General features: G+C 39.4%; 1 protein-coding gene across 1 annotated transcript in view; it reads right to left on the bottom strand.

The window, feature by feature from the left end:
• Radx (RPA1 related single stranded DNA binding protein, X-linked) overlaps positions 1-11,690 on the bottom strand; it is a 78,531-nt gene extending 66,841 nt beyond the window's left edge. Inside the window, 2 exon segments of the mRNA XM_038317327.1 lie at positions 2,269-2,411; positions 11,054-11,690. Coding sequence (XP_038173255.1) covers positions 2,269-2,411; positions 11,054-11,690 — 780 coding nt within the window.
• Positions 11,691-12,520: the final 830 nt, after the last annotated feature.

The following is a 12,520-nucleotide window of genomic DNA, read 5'->3' as shown; positions in this document are numbered from 1 at the left end:
GGTATTGTTTAATCTGGGAATGGTTGAATAAATATTTTGCAGCATGAAATATGTTCTCTGTTTTAAACTATGAAGATGGACAACACTGGTTACATCTAAAGAATAGTATCCCAAGTTTTCTCTAGCTTTTTAAATTTATTTTCAAATGATATTTTATTCTAAGATCCTTTTTCTTACCAATGACAAATTTCAGCAATTCATTCTCTCAGTGATTAAATAGATATGTATCAAGTCCGTATTATCCTCCAGATATGTTAGTCACTGAGGAGGATAAAAAGCTAAGTCAGACACTAGCTCTAATAATAGCTAAAATGGAGGACTTGGTATGATCCTAAAACAGTTCCATCATTTACCAGTATTAAGAAATTGTATCCTCATATCAGCTCTATAAGATATATACAATCAGCACCTCCATTTTGCTGATCAGAAAACTGAAGCATTAAGAAGACAACCAATGCCATAAAAATCTGATACAGCTGAGACTAAAAACCAGTTTATCTGCACACAAAGCTATATGACATACATAGTTGCATACAATCTAACACATATACATATGTGTGTGATACACAATGGATATGTGATGTGTATATGAGATTTAAATATAAAATTTTATGTATGGCATATATACAACCCAGAGAGGGGATAATATTCATCATTTTAGCAGTGGATATTCTCAGTGGTACAATCTTCTATAATATTATTCTCTTAATATATCTTTCTATATTTTCTCTTAATTCCCTTCAACAAGTATACATGACTTTTACAAATCACAGTTAATAAAACACATAAACTAGCTCATGATGCATGAGGAACTATGGTGTAATATTAAGGTTTTTTTTTAAAGCGGAGTATAAATATCAAGAAAATAGATATATGAATCTAGAAAACACAGAGCAAGGTTAGTAGAAAAGTGTAGGAGTGGACTGACAATTAGAAAGTTACTAGCAAGCTGCACGTGGTGGCGCAGGCCTTTAATCCCAGTACTCAGGAGGCAGGGACAGGCGGACCTCTGTGAGTTCAAGGCCAGCCTGTCTACAGAGTGACTTTCAGAACAGCCAGGGTTATGCAGAGAAACCCTATCTCAAAAAACAAAAAAAACAAACAAGCAAACAAAAAACAACTATAAAAAGAAAGAAAAAGAGAGTTCCTAGCAAACATTGAGCTGAAGAAAAGGCCAACTAATTGTATTGAGAAGAAAATGGAAGGCAAGAAAAAGAAAACATCTTCAAGAAGAAATGGTTCAGGGATTTTTCCCCCTTACTAAATTGTTTTCCTTTAAAATTTTTTGACTAATCTCTATATGCCAAATTTCAAAGAATTTTTAATGGAAAAAATGTAAGCTTACATTTTAGTGCTTTAGAAATTTAAAATTTAAAGGAAAAAAATCCCCGGACAATTTCTTCTTGAAGATGTTTTCTTTTTCTTCTCTGTGCTTTCTAAATTAAAAAAAAATCACAGAAAAAAATATTTTGGCTTTCCACCCTCTGGTTCCTAAAAGAATTTCAATGAAGCGATTCCTAATGATAGTCTGCTATATTCATAGATAGGTGCCTAGTCCGATTGACATCAGAGAGGCGTGATCTAGCAACTGATGGAAACAGATGCAGAGACCCACAGCCAAACAATAGAGAGAGCTAGGGGAACCATGCAGAAGGCGGGGGAGGAAGGACTGTAGGAGCCAGAGGGATCCAGGACACTATGAGAACATGGCCCAAAGAATCAACTCACCAGGGCTCATGGGGGCTCACAGAGACAGAAGCAGTAATCCCACAGCCTTCATGTGTCTGAGCTAGGCCTCTGCAAACGTTATGGTTATGTAGCTGGATGCTCTTGTGGGACTCCTAACAGTGAAAGTGGAGTTGTCTGTGACTCTTTTGCCTGCTCCTGGGAGCCTTTTCCTCCTACTGGGTTGCCTCTTCCAGTCTTGATATGAGGGGTTGTGCCCAGTCTTATTGTAACTTGTTAGGCCGTGTTCAGTTGATATTCCCGGAGGCCTGCTCTTTTTTCTTTTGAGGGGAAGCAGAGGAGGTGTGAGTGTAGCGAGACTGAAAAGAGTGGAGCAAGAGGAAACTGTGCTCAAGATGTCACATATGAGAGAAGAAGAAAAGGAAAAAATACTTGGAGTTAGTGAAAACTCTGAGTGCACTTAAAGTTATTAATTTCAACCTGTGAAATATTATTTAAAGGAATATATTTTGCCAATAGAGAAGTGTGCATGTTATAATCTAAAATTTAAATTAAGATATGTTATTTAAGCTGTATGTGTACCTGATATGGCTCAATCATCCTTCTATTAGGTTTCCCATAGTATCGCAGTTTTGATTTATGCAGGATCCTCACAAGCAAGGCAGGAAAATCCTTTCTGTTACTCCAGGTCATTTCAAGATGAGCAAGAGAGATTATTTTGATGTCTAGAATATAAAAAGATAAAAATTGTATTTATTGCATCATCATAGTTTCAAAGATCCATTTTAAGGTTAAAAAATGGTAGTCAGACAATATCTAATGCAACTCCTTCTTGCAAGCTAGGTCTTTTTAAAAATTTAAATCAGAGCCTATCTATATAGTTCTTCCATATAAATTCCGTACAAAGAACAACTAAAATGTTATAAGACTTATCATATAGAATTAGATAAACACTTACATAAAATAAAACAGTATTTCTTCTAATTTGCATTCTACCACACCTAACAATTCCATTACATTATGCAAATCTTGGATCTAAAATCATCTCTAGATATTTTCCTCCAATCAATTTTTCCTTTAATCAATATACTTATTTATCTTACAAAAGTCAAAAGTTGTGGCACTGGAAATGCGTTGGTTCCATTGGTGAAAGGCTTGCCTTACAAGTGCAAGGAACTGAGCTCAATCACTAAAATTCCATGTGAAAATGCCAGGCATACATTTGTAACGTGGAGGAAAGTGGATTCCTGAGACTCACTTGCCAGCCAATCTGCCTATTAGTGAGCTAAAAGCCAACAAGAGGCATTGTCTCATAAGAGATGGACAGTCTTCCTAGGGATGACAAAATGGAAGGCAAGGAATCCACACACGTGCCACGGTCCATGTAAGCCTATAAGCCTACATTTCCATACAAAGTATGTGCATGCATGGACACACACACACACACACACACACACACACACACGCACACACACCTGCACATGTGCAGAGGTGATTTTTAAAGTACTGTCTAGGATGAACTGGAACTCATGATCCTCCTGCCTCATTGAAGCAGGTGCTAGATTACAGGCATGCACCACCACTCCGAGCAGATTAGAGAACTGTTGCTGACACATTCTGTATTGTCCTCACTTCCGCTTCATGTGTACACGGTCCAGCTTCTCTGAACATCCCATATATGGCTCTGGTTTCTCACCTGCTCTTCCGTTTCTGTAATGCCTTCCTCCTAGATATGTAAGTGACATCCTCCCTCCTCTCTCCAGATTGTGCTCAAGGCACTGTCTCAGCGATGTCCCTAACTACGCTACTGAAACCCACCCACATGTATTGCCCACCCACACTGTTTCCCCAGATAGCACTTATTATTTTCCCATACACCATATAATTTATTTTGAAGCATTTTAACCACTGTGTCTGTTTAAAAGTTCTTCATCATCTTTAAGGATTAACTTTTAAATCAGATTTTAGTCTTCTAGCATTAAAGGGGTACCATCTCCAATTGTCTCTACATTTTGTTTTCATAGCCCACACAATTTTCAAACAGAAATTTGTATCACAACCTCTATGTATTATACATATCTAACATATTTGTCAGAATATACTCCATTTCCATTTCTATTTGCTAGTATTTGCTAGTCATTATTTTCTCAAGGAAGTAATACTTATAATTGAATTTTATTAAGTTTAAATGTTATATTTTAAGTATTTCTATAACTCATGAAAGCCAAATTTGCAGTATATTAAGGCACTGTAGATAGTTTTACTTCCAAATTCTCAAAATATATTACTAGCACAGACTCAGAGGCCCTAATAGTTGATATGATATAATTAAGCAATTTCCTTTCCAATATAGTCAAATTACAGGAAAGCTTTGAATTATCTACAGTGAATGTGGAGCATCCTTGAGTACGGCAAATGCATCTCCTTTATTTACAAACTAAAATGAATTCAGTTAGCTATGTTTAGACCTCACTTGGCCAGTTGACAACCTTTCAAAATTGTGTTTTTAACTTAAAAACTTTATAGAACATAGATATTCTCAAATCTAAAACATAATTACAGGCAAATTGTAGATAATGAGCTATCCATGTAAATTCATTGCAATACATACGCTTCATTATCAAAAATGGATGAAAGAACTTAGATATTCAATGCAAAATTTAGACAATAAACAATGAAATGCTTATTCTCAAAATTTTGAGTCTCAAGACATGTTAACATTCTTAAAAATTAATAAATGTCTTTTCTTAGGGGGAGTTATTATATGTACTTATATAGCCCTGGATGGCCTGGAACCTGTTATGTAGACCAGGCTGATCTCAAGCTCAGAGATCCATTGCCTCTGCCTCCTGAGGGCTTGGATGAAAGGCTTGAGTCACCATGCCTGGTCAATAAGATATTAAATACCTGGAAAAGCTTTTGTTTATGTGGGTTATACTGATTAGCTGATGTTTACACTATACACTTAGAAATGAAGCAATCACAAATCAATTTAATAATAAACCTAAATATATTACTACAAACAACATTCTTTTGAAAAATGACTATTTTTTTTCCAAAAAAAAAAAAAAATCAGGACTGGGGACTATAGCTTGGTTTGCAGAGCACTGTCCTAGTACGTATGAAGCCATGAATTCAATCCTCAGTTCTGACAAAAAGAAAAAAAATCAACATTTGGAATGACTGGGAATTCAGCTCAGTAGTACAGCACCTTCCTAGAATCTATAAGGCAGGTCCTAGATTCAGCTCCCAACATCACACACACACACACACACACACACACACACACACACACGACGCAAAAATTGCAGTGAGAAAGTGAGATTATTTTACATTAGTATGAATCACTTTAGCTTAATAGAAAACAGATTCTTGGGGCTGGAGAGATGTCTCATCAGTTAAAAGCACTGGTTGATTTTTCAGAGGACAGAGGTTCAAGTCCCACCACCCACAGGTACCACCCAACCATTTGTAACTTGAATTCCAGGGGTTCTCTCACCTTCTTCTGGCCTCTGTAGGCACCAGACAATCATGTTTTACACAGATACATGTGTAATCAAAATACTCATACTCGTATTGGTATGTAATAATATCTGACCTCCAGACCCCACACTTAGGCACGCATACTTTCTCACCCATTCACATATGCCCTCACATATATGACTCTTAGCAGTATCCTTCTTAGAAAAGGATAACAAACATGAAACAAAACTGAAATTAAAGACTGGAAAAAAGATATATTGGTTTAGTGATGTTAAAAGTGTGGTTTCTGCTGGATACGTATACCAGGGACCTTGATAGAAACACAAACTCATAGGACTCTACTGCAAGCCTAATGAATCAGAAACTTAGGGTGGGACTCAGGAATCTGTATTCTAAAATACGTTTGAGGGGCTGGAAAGATAGCTCACTCAGAAAATTGCTTGTCTTACAAACATGAGCACTTGTGTTTGATGCCCAGAAATACCCCCATTTAAAAAAAAAAAACATGCACGGTAATATATCTCAGCACGGTAGAGACAGAAGCAGAGTGATCCATCTGTTTTGCTGGGCAACTAGCAAGCAGCAAGCCAGTGAGAGATACTGTTTCAAAAATAAAATGGTGGATGGCGCTTAAAGAATGAAGTCCCATGTTGTCCTCTGGCCTCCAAACACACATGTGCACATATGCAATTGTATCAACACAAATGCACATGCACATCAAAAAAAGAACCTTTGAGGTGTGAGTAGACTACTCACATTCATAAGTATTACCCTAACTTCCAACAAAATGGTAACCATCATTATCAGAATGAATAAAACTTGAGGCAACAAGAACTATGCAGGAAAATTGTCATACTGGCAGGACAACATTCATCAATGATATTAACCAGTTAATATTGTTAATAATACAGTTAATAATGTGTGTGTACATATTGTGGGGATCCAGCTCTATCACTCTGCCTTACTCCTTTAAGACAGGGAGGGTCTCTTACTCCTGTCTCAAACACCACAGTACCAAGCCTTTTATTTAATGTGGATGCTGTGATCTCAAGTCTTCGCAAGCATGAGACCTCACTGTTCTCCTGCTCCTACCTACTAAGGCAAATCTTCAGCCTCAAATACTTTAGGACTAAAATTGTCGTCATAGAACCTTCACCCAGTGACTGATGGAAGCAGATACAGAGATCCATAGCTAAGCACTGGACCAAGCTCCCAAAGTCCAGTTCAAGAGACAGAGGAGCAATAATATGAGCAAAGGGGTCAAGACCTAGAGGATATACCCCACAGGAAACTGAGTTAGTGGGAGCTCATGGATCCTGGGGCTGGACAGCTAGGGGAACCTGTAAGGACCGAACTAGGCCCTCTGAATGTGGGGGAACCAGTAGGGTGGTTTGGTGTGGGACCACTGCACATGGGCATCAGGATTTATCCCTAGTGCAAGAAACTGGCTTTTTGGAGTCCATTCCCTATGGAGGGGACACCTTGCTCAGCCTAGATACAGGGTTAGGGAGAGGGGCCTTGGTCCTGCCTCAACTTGATGTGATAGATTTTGTTGACTCCCCCATGGGATGCTTTACCCTCTCTCAGGAGTGGATGGAAGGTGGGTTGGGGGAGGGTGAGAGGAGTGGGAGAGAGAGAAGGGAGAGGGGACGGAGGGGGAACAGGAATTGTTATGTAAAATAAAAAGACTGTTCTAAAAATTAAAAAAATAATAAATCGCCATTAATCACAATAGTTTGAAAAAAAGAGTAAAGTGTGCTGTAAAAACTATCAGTACAGCCAGGGCTGGTGATGCAGACTTATAATCTCAGTTTGTTGAGAGTCTAGGGCAGAAAGACAGCCTGCTTGGGTTATAGAGTGAGGTGAAGACAAATCTAAGCAACTAAATCAGACCCTGTCTCAAAATAAAAAATAAGCGCTAAATATTTATCTGTGTATAGTTGTTGCTGAGCATGAGCAAAGTTCAATTTCAATCTCTAGCAAAACATGCACATGTGAGTGCGCTCGCACAGAGAGAGAGAGAGAGAGAGAGAGAGAGAGAGAGAGAGAGAGAGAGAGAGAGAGAGAGAGGAAAGGAGAGAGAGAGAAAGAAAGAAAGAATGAAAGAAAGAAAGAAAGAAAGAAAGCAAGCAAGAAAGCAAGAAAGCCAGCCAGCCAGCCAGATTTGGTGGTATACACTCTTAAGCCTAGGACTCAGGAGGCTAGGGGAAGAAGAACAGAGGTTCCATGCCAGCATGTGCTGTAGGCCATCTCAAAAATAAAATAAAATAATGCTTGGTTTGCATAAGTGCTGTGGTAATACAATCAGACCCAGTAATTTACATACTGTTTAGGTCTGTTTTCACTATACAATGGTAAAAGTCAGTAGTTTTCTCCAGAATTTGGAGAGAACGCTCAGCAGTTAAAAGTATTTATTGCCGCCGGGCGGTGGTGGCGCACACCATTAATCCCAGCACTCGGGAGGCAGAGGCAGGAGGATCTCTGAGTTTGAGGCCAGCCTGGTCTACAAGAGCTAGGTCCAGGACAGGCTCTAAAAAAAGCTGCAGAGAAACCCTGTCTCGAAAAACCCCCCCAAAAAAGTATTTATTGCCTTTGCAGAGGACATGTATTCAGTCTTCAGCATCCACATGGTCCATAAGCATCTCTAACTCTAGTTTCAGGGCATCTAACACCTGCCTTCTGAACACCAGGCACACACAAATTGTGCATATCCATGCATGTTGGCAAAACACTCATACACACAAATAAAAATGAATAATAGAAAAGATAAGATAAACAACAAACGTGGGGGCATAATGGTACACAAGTTTGTAATCTCAGAGACTGCAGAACTATGAATTCCTGGCAAGCCTGGACTGTAAAGTAAAACCTTGTCTCCAAAATCTCGAGAAAATCAGTGGGTAAAGGTGCTTTCCATCCTGCACCCATGGTGAAAGGAGGGAACCGACACCCTAAAGGTGTCCTAAGACCTATACACACTCAAAGTGACATCTAGGTACTCCTGTGTTCGCTGCCCTGCCTCCCCCATACTCACGAATAAATAAATAAGTGTAAAAACTAAAACTACAAAACAAAACAAAACTTGGTATGTCACAGTGTCTGTAGTCCCAGCACTTGGAAGCTAGAGTCAGAGGCTAAGAAGTTCAAGGCCAGCCAGAGGTATAAGAATCTGCCTTAAAAGAATAATTTTTTAAAAATCAATAAAAAATAGGAAAAGGACATTTGCAAGGTTGCAATGTGAGCTTCCACTTTTCAAGGAGGGTGTAAACAAGGAATGAGCAAGATAGAAGCTTTTCTGGTACCTGCAGTTTTTTTTCTAGATCTTAATGGACTCGAGTGTGACCGAATAACCATGCAGAAGTGTATGACTGATGGGGTTGTACAAACCCTTCTCATGTTACTGTGTAAAGCTAAAAGTCACTAAAAAGATTCAAAGGCACAGAACATGAGCAAAGTTTACAGAAAATGGACAGGACACTACAAAAATAAACTGCAGCATAAAGCATCCAAAGAAATCCATTAAATGAATAATAAAATGACAAGCTTGGTGGGTGGCTCAGCTGTAAGGCCCTTCCTCTGGGGCTCTCTGGAGACCTCAGGCTCAGTTACTAACTCTAGAAAGAAAAGAGGCCAAAGCCAAAAGACACTATTTTAGAAAAGAAAGATATGGGTAAATGGAAACTCATACATATTTGTTCAATTCAAATTAGTACCAATTTTCAGAAAACAATTTATCAATATTCAATGAATTAAAAAAAAACCCTACTGCTTGTACTTGCTTTTTGGGAACACATTTTCTTTGAATGTATACCTTGCTCAGACTAGATATAGTAGGGAGGGTCTTGGACCTTCCCCAAAGCAAAGTGCCTTACCTTCTCTGAGGAGTGGATGGGGGGCAAGGTGGGGTGAATGGGTGGGTGGAGGGAATGGCAGGAAAGAAGGGAGTGGGAACTGGGATTGGTACACATAATGAAAAAAGATAGTTTGTTTTCTTTTTTAAAAAATAAAATAAATTTTAAAAAACCCTCAGCTATTCTTTAACTCTGGGAATCCATCCTTTCAATAATTCTAAACACAATGAAAACTCACACATCCTACTTGTATTTGGCATTTTTTTTACAATACTGAGCAAGCTTAAAATAATAAATTACTCAATTACATGGGTATAATCATAGAAGTTATCATATTTCTATAATGTGGAATATTATACTTATAGGAATACCTCAGAGGTGCCTGAAATGCATTATGTGGAAATATCACATAATTAATTTTATGTTTTCAAAAATGTACACCAAATTCTTCAGCTTGCAGTTTTGATAGGGCAAAGATGCATTTCACTGCATTCCAAAGTTTATGATCTAGAATTTCCAACACACGGTGGACCTGAAGTCCTGATCTTACTCACTTCCTAGATTTTACTACCATGGCTTTAATAGACTTGGACCTCTCGATTTTAACACAATATGTTTTAAAATACACAGTTTAATTTTTTAACACGTGGACATTGCTTTTTAAAATAAAATATCACTTTGATATCTACTGGCCATGACTATCTTAAGAACTGAAATCAAATATACTTTCATATATTATTTATAGGCATAATATGTAATTATTTGCCCTCTTTAAATTCTGAATCAATTGTCCTCTTATAAATTAAATTCTAAAATTATAAATGAACATTTATACCACAGCTACTTTGCTTTTATGTCTTAGTTACCTAAGTAACCACAAATGTCTATTAACATTTTCTTTTCTCAAGTAGATATGACTATAAATACATATTTCTGAGCCAGTTACCTTCTAATGTTCAAATTTTGTTACTATCGCTTGCCATAGTAAGATGCTTCATGACAAAAGGGAGTGGGGCTGAGCAAAGTGGCTCACTGGTACCATGCTTGCTTAGCATGCAGGAAATCCTGGTTGGATCCTCAGGTATAATCAAGTACTCCTGGTAATCCCAGAATTTGGGACACAGAGGCAGGAGGAACAGGAGATTTGAGTTAGCCTGGATATATTAGACTCTGCCTCCACAAACAAAAAAATATCTAAAACCAGTAAATATAGAAGATTACAGACTTTTAATTTTTTTGCCTCTGTCCATTTTCTTATATGTTTAGCCTGTAGTGTCATCATCTGCCTTAACTTCAGGTGCTAATACACAAAGATTTTAAAAGAGTATTTATTGAAGACAAACTGCCATTTTCACGTAACTTCCTATTTCTGATCCAGGAAATATGAACTTCCTGTATCAAGAAAAGGGATCATTTGAAGCCTTTCTAAAATCATCACACCTTCTAAGTAATATTTGTATGACTTTTACACTCGATGACATAAACATGATGTCCTACTTAATGAAAATTATCACATCACAGAACATCTCCTTTGAACAAATGTTCAACGTTAAAATATACAATGCTGCATGGTTTTTATGTAAAATCCAAGTCAATACACCCTTCGACTTATGTATTTTTCACAGCTGAAATGGGACTGCAACTAAGATTAACACCAAATATAAATATTGAACACAGAAGGAGTGCTGAGAATCACGTCCTCAATCTTTTTGCCAAACTACATTTAAAGTACACTCTGGTATTCCAAGAACAGCACTCTGCAAGCAAACCAAGAGGAACAGGCTGTTTATCCCTCTTTGCTTAGAATGAACAAAACAATTTTTTTTTTTTTACCTGTTAGCACGAGCTAACACGTGTTTTTGTTGTTGCTCTTGTTTTTGAGACATGGTGCCTCTCTGGGTCTGAGTTCACCCTGGAATTTGCTCTCAGTTCTCTGCCTCAGCCTCCCCAACTGGGGAGTCTTCTGGGGGTGGACCACCACGCCAGGCTCCGAACATTTTTAAAAACCTGCCCCGTTTCCTCCGACTACTTACTGTTAAAATTGAATTCCTCAGGTTGCTTGTTGGTCTTCCAGATATCTCCGTAGGGATCCTCGTTGTTCCACAGAGCCAGGTAGTGACTCCTGCCGCCTCTTAGGGGCCTCTCTGGCTTTTCCTCCTGCGCTCTATTTCTAAATGGAATTTCTACCGAAACGACATCTCGGGTCTCCCCACAGTGGACCTTATCTATGCACAGGATTCCCTGGCCCAATCTTTTCTCGTTGTAAAGACACGAAACTCTGAAAATTCTCACTTCTATGCCAACTTTTAGAATATTCTGATAAACGAGAAAGTTTAAGCTGGGGTCTAAGAAACACTTCTCCTGGTACACGCCGTCCGAGATGGTCACATCATAGCAGTAAAGGGGAAGCCTGGGCACTATGTCCCGTGGCTCATCCTCTAAAAGGTATCTTTGGACGGCCAGGACAGTGACAGGCACCACTTCGCTAAGGGTGACACACTGTTTAGGGGAGCCGGTTATTTGTTCGATAACCTTTTGGATCCAAGACTTACGCTTTTGGCTAGCCCCCCTTCGAATCACTCCTCCTGAAACCCCAGCCTGATTTCTTTCGGGGTGCTGCCGGTAGAGGCCAGAGGGTCCAGCCTCAGGCTGACCGGACTCACCAGACATTACGAGATAACTGCGAACTCTTCCTACTCTGAAAAGCTTATTTGTCCCGTCCAAACGCCGGAGAAAAGCCGCGCACTCCTAACGGTCGCGCCACGCGCCTGGACGCGCCGAGCCGTCGGAGCTGACTGGTTTGGTCCCGCCCACAAGCGAGATTCAGACGATTCCACGCCTGCGCATCAGCTTTCCCGCCTGCGCTTGGAGCCCCTAGTTTGAGACTTCGAGACAATGTTTCTAAAGAGAGCACGAGAGACGTAGAGACGTAGAGACGTACGTGGCCTACCTTGGGTCTTTGGACTCCTGCAGCCCATCCAGTTCCATCTTGGGGAGGGGAGGGAGGAGACTGGGAGGAGAGAAGCCTGGTTGTCAAGGTTTCTAAAGTACAGCAGCAGCGGCGGCGAGGAAGAGCAAGGAGCGCTGCTGGTTCCCGTGAAAGTAGAGCATGGAGAGGTAGTGGAGGTGGGAGGTTGGGTGGGTGGAGGGGTGGGGGGGTTGGAGGAGTGGAGAGGTGGAGGGTTGGGGGATGGAGGGCTAGGGAGAGTTGAGGAGTGGGGGATGGGGATGGGGGAGATAGAGGAGGGTGTAGGAAGTGGCAAAAGAGGCTCTAGTAGTCCTAAAACAGGGACTTGGGCCCGCAAAAGAACGTAATTTATCATGTTCATGTGTATTTACGAAGTTAGTGCTTTGTAGTTAAGAAATAGTTTCTTAAATTTACACACATTAAATTAGTAAATATACCGAACATGTTAATTTTTGTCTCCATAGTATGATCATAATCAGATAATATATGCACAGCCTTCAGGGAAGTCGCTGGCACAAAAAAACTTAAGTAA

Source organism: Arvicola amphibius, chromosome X (assembly GCF_903992535.2).
Source record: "Arvicola amphibius chromosome X, mArvAmp1.2, whole genome shotgun sequence".
NCBI classification, from domain to species: domain Eukaryota; kingdom Metazoa; phylum Chordata; class Mammalia; order Rodentia; family Cricetidae; genus Arvicola; species Arvicola amphibius.
This window is presented reverse-complemented; position numbering and strand designations above follow the sequence as displayed.